Raw genomic sequence first — 20,517 nt, 5'->3', positions numbered from 1 at the left:
GACTTAAAGATAAACATAAGCCTATTTGAAATAAGGTTGAGCTAGAGTTGGCCACGGCAAAGTAGATTTGGCTAAGTTTGAGTGCTGTAGAGTGGGGGTCACACAAATTCACTCATCTCTAAGACCTCAAGGATCATGAGATATACACCCCTTTGACTCTTCAGTTCGGGATTTCACCCAGCCATGTACCCAGCCATTGTGAAAATTGACCGCATATCATTCAAAATTGTAGTTGCTATCCACCCATGATGAGATAATGAGGTGCTCTAGAGGCTTATACTTATACAGTTTTCCCTACAGTTAAGATAAAATGACCTGTCCATAATTTTTTTCTATTCAAAAAGAGTGAGAGTTTAAATTTTTTAAAAGAATTTGATGTTTATGACATGAATAACGCAATGTGAAAAACACTCCCCCATACCTCGTTATTGCATAGTCCTCAATGTTAATGTAAATAAAAAAGGAAAAGGTTGAGGGATAACAAACAGTAGGTGTTGTATTTTCTTCAAGCAGGTTGTTATGCTTTTAGCATCTCCTTCTCCTCTTGTTTTGATAAAAGTATGACCTAGTGACCTGTAAAAGAAAACACAGAACAGAAATAAAATAAAACAAAAAGGTAAAGGGAAACTTAGTAGGCTATTGGTGATGGTTTGTTGCTGCATCAGGTGAATTCTCTAAACCGATGTTAATGGGATCTTGGATATGATCATGCTGAATATAAGGCTTGAGTCTTTTCCCATAAACCATGCCTTTTGGCTAAACTCAAAATTTCTTCTCCTAATTTTGCTGTCATGGAAGACCGTCATCATAGCTTTTTAAATCTTGGCATTCTTATATGCTTCATTCCGGATTTCTTCAAGCTCTTGTAGTTGGAACAACCTGGCTTTTCCTGCTTTTTCTATAGAAATATTTAAACATTTAGTTGCCCAAAGTGCTTTATGCTCTAACTCTAGTGATAGATGACATGGTTGTCCAATTATAAGCCTAAAAAGGTACATTCCTAGTGGTGTTTTATAAGCATTTCTATATGCCCATAATGTTTCATTTAAATTAAGCGGCCAGTCATTTTCATTGGGTTTAACTATCCTTCGAACAATCTTTTTAATTTACCTATTGCATAATTCAACTTGACCATTGGCCTGAGGATGATATGGGGTGAAGACTCTATGATGAACTCCATGTTTTATCAAAATATGAAGAAATTAAAATTATTGAAATGAGAGCCTCCATCATTAATAATTACCCTTGAACATCCAATTCTATAGAAAATATGTGTCTCTACAAAATCAATCACAATTTTACTACTAGTTGTTATAGGGGAAATGGCTTCTACCCATTTTGAAACATAATCAAAAGCCATTAAATTATATACATATCCACTTAACTTAGGAAATGGATCCATAAAATTGATTCCCCATAAATCAAAATTTTCAACCTCTAAGATGAGCTTAAAGGACATGTGATCTCTCTTATTTATATTTGTAAAATCTTGACATGAAAAACATTTAAAATAAAACTCATGGGTATCATTAAAGAGATTTGGCCATTAAAACCCACATTCTAGTACCATGTGGGCTGTTACCTTAGCAGGATAATGTCCTTCTCTTGGTTTGGAATGGCAGTGTACCCACCTAAATTTACATATCCATATAAAAATCTATCTCTCCATCTAACTTTGTATCCATAATCACCATTATCATCCATCTGTATTATCATCAACTCCTATCCCATGCCCTTTATATCACCATTTTTCCTCATCCTGACATTATCTAACATACATGAATACTTCTGGCAACACAAACTTTTCTACCTATGCATCTACACTCTTATCTAATCATCGTGTTTTAAAGTCATCTTACTCATGGACCATTACTATTGCCCTTATTAACTGTCATAACTTTTATAAATTTAGTACATATCATTTTCCTATCTTGTCATTCCTATGTCTCACTATGACATGTTTTATAATTATTCTATCTAATACTCTCTAATCACCACATAACAAATATTAAGATCCAAATCACCATTTCATGTGGACACACTCCGTACTCATCACTCGTAGCCCTGTTCTATGTGAGCAAATGTATGATCCCAAAAAATCACATAACAAACCAAAAATTTACTGGATCACCTCCGACACAACATATCTCGTGTGTAATCAGTATGAGTCTAAACAATCTTAATTATACATCTGTAATCAAACCACAGAGAATTCAAAATTTAAAACATGTCAAAAAATTTTAGCTTAATACATGGAAAAATAAAATAAGATGTGATAAGTCAAATTTAGGCTGTTAGCCTAGTCGATGTGTAATTTTGAGACTTACACAAAACCCTAATTCACTTATTAATGATGTAAATTGGTGAGTGAGGGGCCAAAGCACAGATAAGGCTTTGTGATTAATATTGATATTTAGAAAAAATTAATGATTAAGAAATTGGTTAAGATGAGAGAGCGTGGAAAGAAAAGATACTATATATATTGAAATTTTAATTAAATTAATTATATGTATAAGTTCTTAATTCTACTCATAAGAGCTATGAACTTCTTGCAGAGATTATGATAGTATTAAAATCGTGGAGTGAGAATAGGATGAGAGGAATGAATGGATGTGATGAAGAAATCCTAATTTGGGGTTTCCTTTGAAAACCCTAACTAGGAATGGGTGGTATAAGCTATTAATCCCTATTGATAGGGTTTAATAACTTATAACAAAGAGTGAAGTGATATGAGAATGTGGAATGGATAGAAAGATGGGGGAAACAGAATAAAGATCCTAATTAAGTGTTTAGGACTTACCTCTTCCTTTGGTGATGCTCCCAAGCATTAATCCCTCTTCATGGACCCGTATATTGTGGCCAGTACCTTGGCGTGTTGCATAGACATGAAGATAGATAAAGAGATGGAAGAAACTCACTTTTCGAAAGATGAGAAATCCTAAATTGGCACTCATACACCTTTGTTTCACAAGGTCCCCCACATGGACAAAGGCAAAATCAAGTATAAGAAGAGCATAATTTGCGGATTTATTAATAGGATCAACCATAAGTTATGGAAAGAGAAATAAGAGGTGGATCTCCCCACAAAATTTCAGCCAAAACCTCCCATGGGATCTGCAGTTTTGGCCATTTCAAATTTGAGCATTTTTAGCTATTCATTTGTTGAGTAGTTCCACCAGAATAGGGAGCCACCATCGAAGGACCAAGTGGTGCTTTTTTCCAAGAATCTTAATCAAATTTCAACTTAGTGTCTCTAGCACTCTTTAGAACAAGAATGCATCTGTGAAATATGATGCACTAGGCCGCCAACATTAAGGTGTGAGCAGAAATCTAAGATGAGATACAAAGTGAGAGGAGAAGAATTTGATTGAACTCAAGGACTTAGGATGCTAGGATTACTTTATTTTCATCCAATTGAATAAAAGCAAAATAGTAAAAAGAATTCAACATAATTATTGGAAGTTGGGAAATTATTTATCATAATTAATCATATTTTCCACATTTATAAAGTAAGTTTAAGAATTTTCTAGGATTTGAAAGCAAAAATGTTATTTAACTCTGATTAAATAAGATAGCAAGGACTTTGCCACTGTCTAGTGACAGTTGATAGCGGCGTTGTGAATGCACTTCATGGGTGAGTTTATCATCACTGATTGTGGATAAGATGATTACTGATACAAATCGGTGAACAAATAAGGGGTGATAGGCCGGTAGGTGATCACGAGCAGGAAAGTTGGTGGCGGCATCCATGATGATGGTAAATACCAAGGTTATTGACAATGTTAACATCACATGGATGACGAAGACATTAAAATGAAAAAGATGAAGATCACACTAACCTCATCTTCATGTGTCCAACAACATGATTGGTGTGTTGTTTTCATCGTTCTTGATCAGAATGCCACTCCAATCTTTCCCTCTTAGAATCTAAATGATGTAACATGGAGAACGCCGGAATCGGTTGGCTCGTGTTACAACACAGTAAGACGTCAATATAATATGTAACTAGGAAGATGAATACATAGTACGGTGACATTTAATGACAAATAAGCAACAACTGCTGCCAAAGATCATGATCAATTAAAGGATCGGGAGTGTGCTTGTCCACGTCAAACTCTGAATGACCAAGTCTGACCAACTAGACATACTAAGTAGTGAGGGATACGTGATATTCACTGGTGTCCACGACCTCCATTGATAGTGAGCTTAATCTCTACCTCAAGAAATCCCTACCTCTCAACAAGTAGGTGGCTAGTCCTATATTTCAATGTTGATACTAGGCACAAGAGCATGTAGGGGAAGACGGCACTGAAAGAAGTAATAATACCACAAATTTAAAGTTGGGAAACGGTAGAACCTAGTGGGATCGCTGACCCAAAGTGTTCTTGGCGACGAGGCGGAGAGGCGATTGCCAAGAATGGAGCTGGGACGGTGGCGCGCAGGAGACCAGCATGCTTGTTGCAGGCTGTGTGTTCTTGGAGAGTGCGTTTTCTTGAATCTTCTCCAAGAAGCTCCAAGAAGCTCCAAGAAACTCCAAGAAAGCTCTAAGAAACTCAAAGTGAGGGCGTTTTCTTGAATCTGCTCCAATAATCTCCAAGAAAGCTCCAAGAAGATCAAAGAAAGCTCCAAGAGATGGCCTTTTCTTGAATATGCTCCAAGAAGCTCCAAGAAAGCTCCAAGATAGGGCCTTTTCTTGAATCTGCTCTAAGAAGCTTTAAGAAAGCTCCAAGAGAGGTTCTTTTCTTGAATCTGCTCAAAGAAGCTCCAAGAAAACTACAATAAGCTCCAAGAAAGCTTCAAGAGAGGGACTTTTCTTGCATCTGCTCCAAGAATCTCCAAGAAGGCTCCAAGAAGCTACAAGAAAGGCCCAAGAATGGCGTTCTTGGAAGGTCGTCCACCTAAAAAAAGGATTCTTGGGGAAATGAGGCAAACAACAGCTGTTGGGGATGGCAGCACATCGTGGGCACGCACAGATGGAAGCAAAGAGTGTGCTTCTTGTAGGCCAGCGGTCGAGGTGACACGACTTTCTTGAACTTATCCAAGAAGATGAGGCAACAACAACGATAAGGGGAGAAGAAGTCAGCAAGGAGTGGTTCTTCAACAGAGTGATCTCCACATGGTGAATCTGGCAACGTGCGGACAAAGCTCCCACAATCTCTATTTAGAAAATGGTAAAGATAAACTCCCAAAGAAAGGAGGCGGGAGCCCAATCGAAGAAGACTTTTTCAAATTTCAATTAAACGCCAAGGCTTCCTCGGGCATCCTATCCCTTTATATAGGGGAGGTAGGATGCCCAATTGGGCCGAACGACGAAAACCGTCTCGTGATGGGAGATTTCCCCTTGAACGTACATCAAAACAAAGAAAATGAAGAACAGTGGATGAGGCCCAAACACAATGGCACATCCGATCGTTATACAAGAAAATAAAAGAAAATACGAGAAATAAATCAACGCTCACGACCGTGAGTTCTTGATGTCAGGGTCATGGGCATCGGCTCGGGCTGCACGGTTGGTTGTTGGTGTCCCGTGGTTCAGGTAGTGAGATGGTCCCCCCTCAGAAAAAATTATCAAATCAGTATGTTGACTGAAATCAAGAATAAGTTACAAGAGTTTTTTTTACAAATATTGGGGGGGATGTGTATTTATATCTCAGATGGTATAGAATTATATAGAGAGATCAATATGTACTCACAATTTCAGCCTAAAACTCCTTTGGATCGTTCAAAATCACGATCAAAAGTTGAATCACTCCCAACCATCCAAAAGTTGCTCTCTCCTCCTTGATCCATGGCATGAATTTACAGAGTACCACAAAAGTTTAGATGATACAAAAAATACAAAAAACTGCTTAAAACATTTGAATTTTTGAATATATAGATTCCACCTTATAGTTTTTTTTTTCTTTATAATTATAATTTCTGAAACATCTGTAAATACAAGAAAGTTGGATAAAATCAGAAAACCATTCATAAAATATAATAAATGAAAGTTAATAAATGAAAGTTAATAAATGAAAGTTATATTTTCTTTCTAGAAAATTTATTTTCTTTACGAATTTAATCAGAAAATTCTATACGTACCAAAAAAATCAAGAAAATCATACTATCAACCCATAAAAATATTTTCAAACTTATAATATTTTTTGTTTTTAATGGTTTCTTATCAACTTATATCTGTGAATTCTTTAATTTACCCCTTTCCATGGGATGATAAAAAAGTTGGTGAAAGTCCCCGGATTACTGATCGAAGGTTATTTTTTCAATGGTTATAAAAAAATTTCAAATCAGTTCAATAATCTAAATAACCCAGAGAGTCAAATAGATGTAGTTCCACATAGTCTGCAATTTTCTTTTCCCTCTAAGAGATATTATACCTTATCAAATGATTCTAAAAAATATATTTCTACAGATACAAATAAAATAACCTGGTCATTTGAGAATCCCAATAGACCCAAGAGCTTACTCATAGTGTATGATCGTGCAGGACGAAGACGAAGGATGGGATAGGGTGAAAATAATCCCACTCTATAAAGGTTCCTCCGAACCATCCCATCCAGAGTTAGTCTCATTCAAATTACTTTCGTCCACATCTTATCCAGTCAGAGAAATTCTCCCATTCGATGTTCAGGATGAAAAAAATAGCTTGGTTCCTGCTCGGCTTTCTCCTTTGAGCTCTAGGCTCCCCTCGACTTTCCTCACGCACTTTCAGCTCCCTCTCAGCTCCCACTTGATTCCCATGACAGGGAAAAACCGTCCCATCCACCGTCCAAGGCCCGAGACGAGATAGTTATCCCTTGGATCCTGCTCGGCTTTCTCCTTTGAGCTCTAGGCTCCCCCTCGACTTTCCCTCTCGCGCTTTCAACTCCCTCTCAGCTCCCACTTGATTCCCACGGCACAGATAAACCGTACCATCCACCGTCCAAGGCCCGAGACGAGATGGTTTTTCTGTCCATTAGTATTCCGTCCATAATATCCGGATATCGGTATCCAGTATCCGAGATCCACCTTGTCCTTAACGGTTTGATATCCATCCCGATATCCATTCTACACATGACAGTTGGTATCCATTCGATATCCGGTACCAAAAACCATCCCAATTTTCGCCCGACATCTGATATTGGTTGTCTGATACCTGATGTCAGACCGATGTTGGACGGACATTCACTACCGTCCATCGACAAAGAAGTCGCCCGGTCCAGAGACCAGCGCAGAATTCTATGTCCCGTCATCCGTTCAATCTCCTGGCCCTAATCCACTGATAAACAGAAACCAAGGCCCGAGACGAGATGGTTATTCTGTCCATAGACGAAGAAGTAGGCCAGTCCAGAGAGCATAATTCTATGTCCCGTCATCCGTCCGATCTCCCTGTCCTAATCCATGGACAAAAGGAAACCAAGGGGAGCCTCCACTGGGTTTCCTTCCTACTTTGCCCTTATTGTCCCGGGGTTGAGACAGAGAGAGAGAGAAAGAAAGAAAGAGAGAGAGAGAGAGAGAGAGAGAGAGAGAGAGAGAGAGAGAGAGAGAGAGAGAGAAAGAAAGAAAGAGAGAGAGAGAGAGAGAGAAAGAAAGAGAGAGAGAGAGAGAGAGAGAGAGATAAAACCGGAGGAGATTCCAACGTTATATCAGCACCCAGGGAAGGACCCACGTAGAGGAAGTCAATGGAGGCTCCCCTTCATCGCGCCGAGGACGAGCCCATCTCCGGCGCCCCTCCCCGGCGTTATCTGCTGGGGATGGGCCAGGCGTGGCGTATGATGGCCAAGGAAGCCGCCGCGGCCCTCTTCATCGTCGCCTTCGTCACCTTCGTCCCCCTCGCCATCGCCGCCGGCGGATTTCTAGCCGTTGTGGCCGCCTCCAAGGGCCTCCGCCGCTTAGCCGGCGGCCCCCCCGGCGGACTGACGGAGATAGAGATAGAGGAGATAGACAGCTTCGTTTTCAAGGCGGGGGAGGAGGAGAGGGAGGGCGATTGCGCGGTTTGCTTGGCGGAGTTTGAAGACGGGGAGGTGATCCGACGGCTGGGATGCGGCCACTGCTATCATGGGGAGTGCGTTGGACGGTGGCTGAGGCATCGGGCGAGGTGTCCCAAGTGCGCCGGAGAGGTGAAGGTGCAGGTTCGAGGGGGAAGGGTTCGTCGTCTGCGGGTGGCTTCGGCTCGGGTTTTTCGTCGCTGGTTTGGAGCGTGAGGCTCGTCTTTCTTTCTTTCTCTCTCTTTCGATGCCCGTGGATTGTCTGTCGGTAATTTTCTCCGTCTCCCTCTCTCTCTCTCTCTCTCCATCTATCTATCTTTCACTTGTTCTTCCTCTCTGTGTGTCCGTCCGTCTCTCTCTCTCCACCTATACATCTTTCACTTGCTTTTCCTCTCTGTATGTCCGTCCGTCTCTCTCTCTCCATCTATCCATCTTTCACTTGTTCTTCCTCTCTGTCTGTCCGTCCGTCTCTCTCTCTCCATCTATCCATCTTTCACTTGTTCTTCCTCTCTGTATGTCCGTCCGTCTCTCTCTCCATCTATCCATCTTTCACTTGTTCTTCCTCTCTGTATGTCCGTCCGTCTCTCTCTCTCTCTCTCTCTCTCTCTCTCTCTCTCTCTCTCTCTCTCTCTTTCTCTTTCTCTTTCTTTCTCTCTCTCTCTCTCTCTCTCTCTCTCTATCTATCTATCTAACTATCTATCTATCTATCTTTCTATCTTTTACTTGTTCTTCCTCTCTGTATATCCGTCCGTCTCTCTCTCTCTCGCTCTCTTTCTCTGTGTCTCTCCTACTCTTTCTCTCTATTTCTGTATCTTTCTTGCTCTTCCTCTCTCTCTCTCTCTGTCTCTCGCTTGCTTTCTCTCTCTGAATCTCTCTTGCTCTTCATATATCTACCTATAACTTTCTCTCTTGCTCTCTCTATCGCTCTCTTGATATATGTACACAAATATCTATCTCTCACGCGAACTCTACCTCCTCTCTCTGTATCCAGATGTTTTGATCTCTCTCTCTTGCCCTATCTATTTCTCTCTCTGTATCTATTTATCTCTCTTGCCCGCTCTTTTTATCTATATCTCTCTCTAGCGCGCTCTCTCTCTCTTCCTCTCCCTACCTTTCTTCTCTGCACATTTCCCCAAGTCTCCGTACCTCAATAATCCCTCAATTTGTAAGTACGTCTTCCTGTGTACTTCTTGTCGTAGATATCCCTCTCTCTCTCTCTCTCTCTCTCTCTCTCTCTCTCTCTCTCTCTCTCTCTCTCTCTCTCTCTCTCTCTCTCTCTCTCTCTCTCTCTCTCTCTCTCTCTCTCTCTCTCTCTCTCTCTCTCTCTCTCTCTCTCTCTCTCTCTCTCTCTCTCTCTCTCTCTCTCCCTCTCTCTCCCTCTCTCTCTCTCTCTCTCTCTCTCTCTCTCTCTCTCTCTCTCTCTCTCTCTCTCTCTCTCTCTCTCTCTCTCTCTCTCTCTCTCTTCTTGTGCCTTCTCTTCTTGTGTCGTAGATATCTCTCTTGACCCTCTATCTTCTTTTTTTTAAAAAATTGGGTTCTGTCAGACAATCTACCTCTTTTTGTCGGTGTATTTGTCCATCTTTCTCCTTCACTCATATAAGAGCATTTATAATAGCAACGATAATAGAGGGAATCTGGTAGAGAGATAAAGAGAGAAAAACAAGAGAGAGAGAGAGAGTGTGTGTGACAGCCACTATTTGTATGTTCCCACTTGGGGATTGATGAAATCCTCCTTATCCAAAGTTCTTGTTTATTCCGAAAGTGACAAAAATAGATTGAATTCACATTATTCAATTTACTTTAAAATAATTTAACCTGATTTAATATCCCATCAACATTCTGCCTGCATTAACCTCATCTATCTCTCTATTCATCTCTCTCCTTCATTAATCTCTCTCTATTTCTCTCTACCCTGATAGAGAAAGAGAGAGGGGAGATAAGTAGAGAGACAAATATGAAGATACAGTCTAGGCGGGAGGCAGAAGCGATGGAAAAAATTAAAAGACACATTTTTAAAAAAATTAGAGGTGGGTCCGAAGTAGATGACGTTGGCCGGTCCAACCCTGTCATTCTCCATGTGGTTATCTCTCTCTCATCAACTGGTTGTAAGGCGAAGAGAAAAGGCATTGACTTGTCCTTGTCCACGAGTTTATCTATCTCTCTCCTCAAGTAGATGTACGACTATGAAGAAACATGATTGACCAAAGGAGAGGAAGAGCGAGAGAAAGTAAAGAAAGAGAAATATGTACATGTCTCCATCTATGAGTCTTTCTTTCCATACCTCTCTCCTCATCTCTCTCTCCTAGATGAGATTGAAGACTTGAAGAAGCACTGATAACTGTAAACAGGGAAGGTGAGAGCAAGATAGAGAGAGAAAAGATAAATAATCTATTGTTGTGTCCACCTATTCCTCTTTCTTTCCACATCTCTCCACCAATCCATCTCTCTCTCCTCAACAAGATGCAAAATCAGATCAACTTTACACCATCAGCAAAATCAAGATACCATCTGAGGAGATCTGCCGCAATAAACTTACAGTTTTTATGCATGAGGCTCTTCAGTTCATGAGCTTCCTCAGTCTCTTTTCTGCTGCCAATGCAGTCTTGTTCAAGGGCTCTAGAACAAGGGCATGTCTAAAGTCTACCACCATCAAAAAGGGCAAAAAGAAAGTTAGCATATTATGTAGGGTTTAGGGTTTAAGGTGAAAAGTCCAACCTTGAGCAGCATCCCTGTAAGAAAGGAGAGATTCTCTTGCAGTTCCGCGTCTTAGAAATGCTTTAACATTCTGATAATGGCGCATTAAAAATAAGAAAATAATAATTAAAATGCATTTTTTGTCGGAGAAACTATAACATTATAGGGTTTTAGAAACAAAATCTAAGATCCCACCTTCTTGTCCAACATGATTGCTTGACTGCAGTCTGCTTCTGCCTGCTGAAAGCTGGAGATGATGGAAAACAATAAATTAAAATATAGATGCCTATTAAATAATAAAATATTAATAAATTTATTGAACAGTCCAGACCATCCGAGTTCTAAATAGGCAGCTGCTCTATTGCAGTAGTAAGTTGCACAGTCTCTATTCAACTTGATGGCCTCAGAGTAATAGCTGACCGCCTTATTCCAAAGTTTTCCCTTGAATGCAGCGTTTCCCTGAAATTCAGAAATTAAAATTAAAAAAAGAAAATAAATGAAATTAATCCAATTGTAGGAATGAGTTCAATCAAGTCTAACGTGAAATTTCAAAAATTACAGAACATAAATTACAAAATTTTCACTCCCACCGTAGTCAGGAAAAAAATATGAATATTCAAATGCCGATTTTTAAACTCAAGCATACTCTGGCTTCAAATGATATCTTTAAATTTACAGAAAATAAATTATGAAACCTTCTCTTTTGCAAAATCCAGAAAAATTGAAAAGCCTTCATCCACAAAAATTGATTATCAAATCGATTATCGAATGTTGAACAAGAGTATATAGAGGCCTGCCATGAAATCATTTTTCTTTGAAAAATATATATCACGAAATCATGAAATCATGAAAAGACAAAGAAATGTAAATCTTTCTCTTTCATTGATAAAGATATTTAAAATCATATAAACATCCAACTACCAAATTTAATACACAACTATATTGAAGCTAATCATAAAATCTTGAAAATACAGAAATTTTATCATGAAAAACCTTTTCTTTCAAGAGCTCTGAGGCGTCCATATCTCCATTCTCGTCTGATGAAGGCGGCAACGCTGAGGCGATCTCAGCCTGCTTTTGGAGGGATGGATTAATGTCCAAGACGGTGTCCAGAAGAAACTTGTCAGCGCCATGGGATGCTAAAAATGAAAAGGAAATTGGGTTTTCCTCGTGTTTTCCCAGCGGTATCGAAACCTGTTGGTCAGTTCATGAATTTGTTAACCATATAAATATTTACGATTGATATAAAATAATAGTTTTTAGTTGGTAGGATGAATGTCAGGTGAAGACCTGGCAGCAGCCAGACATCGCAGCTATGCTTAGGAGGGAGAATGCTCGGTCCTCAAAATCAAGAGATAATTTCTTCTTAGACCTGGACCAAAGAATTATATCTGGCACAGTTGGGATGACCAAAATTCCGTCCTGTGAAACAAAAATCATATATCGCTTCAATAAGCTACTCCTTGATGGTGAAATTTGTAAAAATACCATTTGGACCAATACGAAGAATTTTGAATGTCAAAGAATGTCAAATAAATTCCCAAAAAGTAAAATTTACGCAAGGCTGTACTCTCTTGATTCTGAGCATATAATATGGTAAACTTGTGCAAAATAAAAAGCTAGCATTTAAGATTTCTAGAAGTTTGTCTCCAGAATCGATGATTGTAGCACAAGAGAGTGGAACTTTATCAGAAATTGATTTTTCGACTTGTTGATCTGAGTATTACATGTCTTTATTTTCTCTCTCTTGTTAGCCCATTAAGGGCCCTCTCTAGTCAGCCCATTAGGGCTTCCTATAAAACCCTGTAATCTCTTTCATTTGCTATTAAGAATTGTTCTTTTCTTGTTTACATGGTATCAGAGCCCTAACCCTAACCCTAATCTGGGTTTCCTGGGCTCGACCTTGCGCTCCGATCTTTGGCGGTTCTCACGACCGCCTGATCTCGCGCTCCGGTCTCTCGCCGTCTCGCTCCGGGCCTCCCAGGCGCTCGCCGTTCTGACGTCCGCCGTCCCAGCGTCTTCCGCTCCGGCGCCCGCCGTCCCGGCCCGCGCCGCCTCGGCTCGCGCCCTCCCGGCTCGCGCCGCCCCGGCGACCGACGTCCCGGCGCCCGCCGTCCCGGCTCCTGCCGTCCCAGCGCCCGCCGTCCCGGCGCCCGACGTCCCGGCACCCGACTTCCCGGCTTCTCGTCGTTCCGGCGCCCGACGTCCCGGCACCCGCCGTCCCGGCTCCCACCGTCCCAGCTCCCGCCGTCCCGGCGCCCAACGTCTCGGCGCCTGCAGTCCCGGCTTCTCGTCGTTCCGGCGCCTTCTGACTGTGGTCTACTCTGCTTTCATCATGACAAACCCGGTTGAAGCCCAGACCTCTACTGTCACGCCAGACTCGACGCCGGTATCTACGCCACATGCATCTGCGATGCCTCTTGAGTCCGGGAATTGGTCGTCCTCCTACATGCCGCCCGACCCCCATTCGGTGGACCGCCAATATACTCTTCAACTTCGGGTTTTCCAGTTTCTTATGGGACTGAACCCGGAATATGAAGTTGTACGGGCTCAGCTTATTCATCGGGAGACTGGTCCTACCTTCAAGGATGCGCTCCACAGTGTGCGGGTTGAAGAATCCCGCTTTCAGCAGGCCCAGAACTCGGCTTCGGCACTTGTAGCTCATTCCTCTTCGTCTGCACGCCCATCGTCGACTCCACCACCCGGCTCTTTGCCACGTGGTCCGACGGCTCGGACGGAGGATTCTCCAAAGGGTGATCCTTCGCTGTTTTGCAATTACTGCAAGAAGCGAGGTCACTCTGGGAGGCGTGCTACAAGCTTCAACGGCAATGCGCACAACCGAGCAACCTTGCTGCAGCCGCCTCGTCCGTGCCCCCCCCGGGTCAAGTGCCTATGCTGTACGGTCTTCTCCCGACTAGTGCCTCGCCCGCTAGCTTCACTCCGGAAGAGATGGAGCATCTACGCCGCTTGCTTGATCCTCCAGTCGTGGGCTCATGCTCCTTGGCCCACGCAGGTATGTCCACCAGTCTTCCCACACCTACATCCCCTCCTGGCCATTCTTTTTCCTCTTCCACTTGGCTTCTTGATTCCGGTGCCACCGCCCACATGACCCCAAATCCTCGAGCCTTTCAAACTTATGCACCCGTTTCTGGCTCCTCCAAAGTTAAAACAGCCTCCGGCGATCTTCTCACCGTGGCGGGTATTGGTCGTGTGGCCCTTTCCTCTTCTATGCATCTATCTAAAGTTCTTCATGTTCCTCGCCTTACTCATCATCTTCTCTCCCTACCTAGCCTTGTTCGCGACTTGAAACAAGACCTTACCTTCTCTCCTAATTCATGCTTTTATCGTGATAAGGTGTCGGGGAGGACGATTTCCATTGCTGAGGAGCATGAGGGGCTCTATCTTGTTCGTCCTTGTTCGAGTTCTCTTGCTTTTGCTGCTGCGGCAGTTTCCCTTTCGGCTTCCCACGAGCGTTTGTGGCTTCTTCATCGACGTCTCGGCCATCCTTCTTTTGCTACTCTTTATCGTCTCTTTCCTAAACTCTTTCAAGGCCATTCTGTGGACCGTTTTGTTTGTACTGCTTGTCGAATTGCCAAACATCATCGTACCACGTATCCTATCTCATCTTCTCATTCTTCGACCCCATTCTCCCTTATTCACACCGATGTGTGGGGGCCTTCCCCTATTCATAGTACTTCCGGTTCTCGGTGGTTATGCATCTTTATTGACGACGCTACTCGATTCACGTGGGCATGTTTCTTGAAGAACAAATCGGAGATATCTCGTGTCATTCCTCAATTTTACTCCCTTATCCAAACTCAATTCTCTATATCCATTCGTCGCTTCCGCTCCGACAATGCTAAAGACTACGTTAACACCACGTTAAGCACCTTCTTCCAAGACAAAGGCATTATCCATGAAACTTCTTGTCCCTATACACCACAGTAAAATGGCGTTGCCGAAAGAAAATTCCGTCACATCTTTGAAATGACTCGGAGCCTTCTCTTCCTTATGCATGTGCCCAAGTATTTTTGGGGGGAAGCCGTCTCCACCGCCATCCATCTTCTTAATCGCCTTCCATCTCGAGTGCTTGACTACTCCACTCCCATTGACCGTCTTCAGCATTCCTTTCCAACTCTCTCTCTCCGAACTCATCTTACTCCTCGTGTATTTGGATGTGTATGCTATGCGCCCAACCACCAACTTGGTCGTGATAAACTGGATCCCCGTGCTATCAAGTGTGTGTTTTTTGGCTATTCTTCCACCCAAAAAGGCTATTTATGCTATCATCCACCCTCTCGTCGGTTCGTCGTCACCAAAAATGCCACATTTATGAATTGCTTCCCTACTATTCCTCCTCCTCTCCTGAACCCTCATCGTCCCCATCTCCCTCCGATCCACTCGAATTCCTCATCCTCGTCCCTCGTCCCTCTTCACCGGCCCCGCCCGACGTGTCTCCGCCTGTTGCTCCTCCAGCAATTGTGCCTCCCGACCCGCCTCCGGCCGCCGTCTCAGTCCCTCCTGTGGAGCCTCCTCCAGTATCTGCTCCTGCGCTCGACCCTTCTGCTGCACCTTCTTCGATTCCTCCGCTCCCTATCCGTCGCTGCCCGCCTGAAAAACGCTACGGTATTACCCTTGCTCGTCGCAAGCCTCGGCTTCCTTCTTCGTCTCCTGCTGCCCCGTCTCCCTCAACCTCCACCCCTCCTGCCACCTCCTCATTAGCCGTGCTGCCCTCTTCCCGTTCCTCTCCCCTCTATCCGTTGGCGGAATCTATCTCCTCTCATCGCCTCTCACCCTCTTATCATGCCCTTCTCACCTCCCTTGATATCACTTCCCTTCCCAAGACGGTGGACATTGCCCTTTCATTTCCGTATTGGCGTCAGGCCATGGCGGAAGAACTTCAGGCTCTTGCTCACAATGAAACGTGGGATTTGGTTCCTCTACCGGCCGGGAAGCATCTCGTGGGTAGCCGTTGGGTGTATGCTGTGAAGCATAATTCTGACGGTTCTATTGAGCGCCACAAAGCCCAGGTTGTGGCACAAGGGTTCACTCAGAAACATGGCATTGATTATCAGGAGACCTTTGCTCCCGTCGCCAAGCTGAATACTGTGCGGATCTTATTGGCCCTTGCTGCGGATCGGGGCTGGATTTTGCAACAATATGATGTGAAGAATGCTTTTCTGCATGGAGAGTTGACTGAGGAGATCTACATGGCATTACCTCCTGGCTACACTTCCTTAGTGCCATCGTCTCCGCAGTCTGTTGTCTGTCGCCTGAAGAAAGCATTATATGGCTTGAAGCAATCTCCTCGTGCCTAGTTTGGTCGTTTCACGACGGCCATGCAGCGTCGTGGATACCGTCAGTGTAATGGTGATCACCCCCTTTTCTACTGCCATTCCACGTCAGAAGTCGCTATTCTTCTTGTGTACGTGGATGACATCATTATTACGGGTGATGATACGACGACCATTACTGAGCTGGCTATGTATCTCTCGTCGGAATTTGCTATTCGCCATCTTGGCCCGTTGAGGTACTTTCTTGGCATAGAAGTGGCCTATTCTTCCAGCGGGATCTTTATTTGTCAGAGAAAGTATACGGTGGACCTTCTCTGTGAGCTTGGAAAGGAGGACGCCAAGCCTGCTTCGACACCGATTGATGCGAACCATCGACTTGGTGCCGATGCGGATGAGGAGCTTGCTGAGCCTGGCCCATATAGAAGACTTGTGGGAAAACTGCTTTATCTCACCCACACTCGCCCGGACATTGCATATTCAGTGGGTGTTCTGAGTCAGTTCATGCAGACTCCTCGCATGAGCCATTTTCATGCTGCTCATCGTCTCCTCCGTTTCCTGAAGGGCACCATTGGCCGTGGATTATTGTTTCGTCGCCATACCGGCCTGCATCTTGAAGTCTACACCGATGCAGATTATGCCGGCTCTGTGGTTGATCGTCGGTCCACATCTGGGTATTGCACCTTCTTGGGCAGCAATCTGATTACTTGGAGGAGCAAGAAGCAGAAAGTGGTCTCTCGATCGAGTGCTGAAGCGGAGTTCCGTGCCCTTGCGCATGGTCTGTGTGAAGCACTTTGGATTACCTAGCTTCTTCGTGAGCTACGGTGTCCAGTTCCCTCTCCTGTCCAGCTGTTCTGCGACAACAAATCGGCGATTAGCATTGCTCATGACCCTGTTCAGCATGACCGTACAAAGCACATCGAGATCGATCGCCATTTCATCAAAGAGAAGCTTGAATCGGGAGATTTTTGCACGCCTTATGTTCCGTCCGCTGAACAGCTTGCAGATATCTTCACCAAAGGGCTTCATGCCCCTAGGTTTGAGGAGCTCTGTTCCAAGATGGGTGTGGATAACATCCACGCTCCAGCTTGAGGGGGAGTGTTGATCTGAGTATTACATGTCTTTATTTTCTCTCTCTTGTTAGCCCATTAAGGGCCCTCTCTAGTCAGCCCATTACGGCTTTCTATAAAACCCTGTAATCTCTTTCATTTGCTATTAAGAATTGTTCTTTTCTTGTTTACACGACTCCTTGACAAGAGTTTCAGGTTTGCTTGCTTTCAGATAAATATTATTCTTCATTTTTATAAAAAATAATCTTACGATAGTATCTCCAACTCACCATTAATAAAAGACAAACCTTGCAAATATTTTTGGATACTAATTGTCACGAGTATTATTTTCCATGTTTGTAAGAAAAAAAATCTTACAATTGTAATTTCATACTGGCACTAACGAAAGACCAACCTAGCAAATACTAAGTACTTATATGCACGAACATTCTTGCAAAAAATGATGTCACAGTAGTATCTCTATCCGGGCATCAATAATAGAAGAACCTAAAAAACATTTACACGGTTGCACAAGTACATAATCCTCTATTTTTCATAAAAAGGAGTCATACAATTTTATAGTCACAGGGCTTTAGAAAAGGGAAACCTTACAAAGAATTTTCAAGTACGAACGAGCATGCACATTTTTTTTGCTATTCATAAAAATAAAATAATTGCATCATTACACACTCCCCGGAGCTTAAAAATAATTTTAGTTAGGGGAATAGGGAAAAAAACTCTGGCATTAGCCCAACAAGAAAGGATAGCGTGTTTATCAGCGGATAGCACCTTAAGTAAGCTGTTCAATGCAGACCGCAACTCGGTTCTCACTTTATACAAGGACTTAATGTTTTCATGAGTGTGTTCCATGGCTGAATGAACACGACAGGAGATAGCCGGACCAAGCTTGGGCTGGACCTTCTGAATCCATTCCTCGTGATTTGTTTTGAACTCGTATCTGAAAAATTACAAATAGAAGACTATCATGACCAGGGTTAAAGGAAAGAAGGTAAAAATTTCAAGAAAAGAATATTCTCCAAAGGACTAAATATAAATTTCAAAAAATATCATAATAAATCAATCAGCCAGTTAAAGAGCTTACAACAGAACAACTGATAGGGTTCACGAAGATATTTTCAAGAGTTTCGGGAAAGATTAGCGAGACATTACTTGAAAGAGTTCAATGAAATACTTAAGAAACTCTAACAAAACTATATTTTGGCATACTTCAGATTCACATCGTTTCTCAGATACGAAATTACACTTATTCCATTCGGACCACAGAGGAATGATGGAGATCATGCAAAAGAAAAAACAATTGTCCACAGCAGAAATTTCGAACATAAGAAAAACAGAAACTTCATTGGACAATGCTTACAAAGTACTCAGGAAGAACTGAATTTTTTTTACATTAAAGTAAGGAAATCTCATTAACCCTGAACACCCAGAGAAGATAGTATTCAGACGAAAAGAAATCAGGGTTCTGTAAGTTATTAACGCACTTCTGTAACTGTAACATGGCAGCTGATATTGCCTTCAACGCAGATATTCCTTTCTGCATATTGGAAGATGGCTCAAAAAACGCTTTTAAGCTCGGTACATTTGATGCAATGTATTGCCCAATATTCACATGTTCCGGTTGCTGGTCTGCAAAGCACAACAAAATTAAATACTAAATTCAGTATTTACTGTTTTCAGAGTCTAAAAGTGGCATGAAACGAGGCTACTTACATCCAGACAAGCTCTCAACAGCTTTTTTTAAAACATAAATGGTTTTCTCCTTGAGAACACGTGAAAGCTGAAAGCAATCATCAGCAATTATGAAACGCCTTTTCCTTTTAGGTGCTGACATTGGAGCTTGCAATAATACATGCCCTACTCGATGCAAAACTGATACATCTCTAGCCAGGAGACCTACAAAACGTCATTAGAATAAACAAATGACTTTGGTATAGAGAAAAAAGAGAATAAATAGTGTCTAAACATAGACAATTATGCTCCCCTTATCATGTGATTTTTCATACATTCGTCTATAGAGTTTTTTGAAGAAATATTTAGGGAGAAGGTATCAGAAGAAGGGAGAGAGCAAGGGGGAGAGAGAGGAGAGACAGTACAGCAGGGACTATGGGGAGTAGTGTTCGCCCGTCCCGATACCGGGATCGGATGCCGGTATCGGGACGGATGCTGTTTCGGATAGCGGAAAGGCAATTTCTGGTATCCGTTTTTTCCAATATCCGGATATCGGTATCGGATATCGGTTGCTACAGTGCCGATATCCGATACCGATATCCGTCTCGATGTCGGCATCCGTCTCCATCTCAGGGGGGAGGATGACGATATCGGATATCGGGTGTGGATATCAGTTTTCGATATCCAACACCAATATATTTTATAAGAATATATTTCATTCATTATTAAAGAGCGATTAGGCGAATCAACTAGCGGTAGAGGGTATTTAGAGCTTTTTAATTTGTTTATTGGCACCTGTAATATATACAAGCCGAACTTTTTTTTTTCTTCCATATGGGATAACAGCAGGATTCCGAGTTCAACAAACTCTGAATATTTTATCCCATATGGAAGATAAAAGAAATTTCGGGCTGTATTTATTAGACCAAGTATTAATATCATAAATATATATCATACATAAGCCAATTATAATATAAAGAAAATCTATCAATATAATATTATTTCATTTAATATATATACCTTGTGTAATATATACACCGCACGATTTTATATATCTTCCATATGGGATAACAGGATTCGAATTTTAATGTAAACTGCGAATTCTGTTATCCCATATGGAAGAAAATAAAAATATTACACTATATATATTAAACGAGTTTGATAACAAATTAAAATGTAAGTCGTTAGATTTAAATAAACGATTGAATGAGATAGATAGCTTAATTTTTTTCAGTCGATACCGGTACCGATATCCGGATATCGAAAACTGATGTCCGGCATCCGGTATCCGTCGCGTCCCTCTACCTACGGTATCCGGTACCAATATCCGTCTACGCCTCAGAGACGGATATCGTCCGATATCCGATATCTGGCACCGTCCCATTTTTTCCCGGATATCGGATATCGGTTGTCCGATACCGGATGACGGATGGATATCGATTGGGCGAACCCTTATGGGCAGATTAAAACAAAGATGCGTTAGGGGGCTTAATATACTTGAAGTTTTTCAATCGTTCTATGGGGAACGGAAGTTTATATAAAAGACTCGGCATGGAAAATAACTCAAAACAAACAAAGGGACATGAATGGTCAAAGGAAATTATGCTAGGAATAAATTAAATTGAAAATACACGAGACGCGTTAAAGAGGAAAAAAAAGTATCAGGCACAATAACATTACAATGTGGTAAGAGAAACAGGTTAAGGATTTGTTACCGGGTGTCTCTAAGCTAGTTGAATTCAACAACACTCCAGACATGGAAAAGATACCATGCGATGGCCGAAATCCAAAAACTCCACAATGGGATGCCGGAATTCTCACACATCCAAC

General features: G+C 42.3%; 2 protein-coding genes across 2 annotated transcripts in view; one reads left to right on the top strand and one right to left on the bottom strand.

Annotated features, from left to right (window-relative positions):
* Positions 1–7,614: 7,614 nt before the first annotated feature.
* On the top strand, positions 7,615–8,355 carry LOC144701781 (putative E3 ubiquitin-protein ligase ATL44). Its single transcript, XM_078573540.1, has one exon. It carries the CDS (start codon positions 7,659–7,661, stop codon positions 8,178–8,180), a length of 522 nt encoding a protein of 173 aa, XP_078429666.1. The 5' UTR covers positions 7,615–7,658; the 3' UTR covers positions 8,181–8,355.
* A 1,921-nt stretch (positions 8,356–10,276) lies between these two features.
* TOC64-V (translocon at the outer membrane of chloroplasts 64-V) overlaps positions 10,277–20,517 on the bottom strand; it is an 11,686-nt gene continuing 1,445 nt past the window's right edge. The window contains exons 4-13 of the mRNA XM_078573539.1: positions 20,403–20,517; positions 18,730–18,912; positions 18,501–18,645; positions 17,788–17,956; positions 11,949–12,080; positions 11,652–11,852; positions 10,990–11,117; positions 10,854–10,905; positions 10,680–10,749; positions 10,277–10,604 (exon numbers count right to left, since the gene is read on the bottom strand). The exon at positions 20,403–20,517 is cut by the window's right edge and continues 11 nt beyond it. Of these exons, the coding sequence (XP_078429665.1) occupies positions 10,522–10,604; positions 10,680–10,749; positions 10,854–10,905; positions 10,990–11,117; positions 11,652–11,852; positions 11,949–12,080; positions 17,788–17,956; positions 18,501–18,645; positions 18,730–18,912; positions 20,403–20,517 (1,278 nt within the window). The 3' untranslated portion in view covers positions 10,277–10,521. The remainder of the gene's footprint in view (positions 10,605–10,679; positions 10,750–10,853; positions 10,906–10,989; positions 11,118–11,651; positions 11,853–11,948; positions 12,081–17,787; positions 17,957–18,500; positions 18,646–18,729; positions 18,913–20,402) is intronic.

Source organism: Wolffia australiana, chromosome 4 (genome assembly GCF_029677425.1).
Source record: "Wolffia australiana isolate 7733 chromosome 4, ASM2967742v1".
Lineage (NCBI taxonomy): Eukaryota > Viridiplantae > Streptophyta > Magnoliopsida > Alismatales > Araceae > Wolffia > Wolffia australiana.
Note: the sequence above shows the minus strand (reverse complement) of the source record. Positions and strands in the feature narration are given on the sequence as shown.

Excerpts from the sequence above, each read along its gene's own strand:
- LOC144701781 (XM_078573540.1), top strand. The coding sequence starts at position 7,659 with ATGGAGGCTCCCCTTCATCGCGCCGAGGACGAGCCCATCTCCGGCGCC.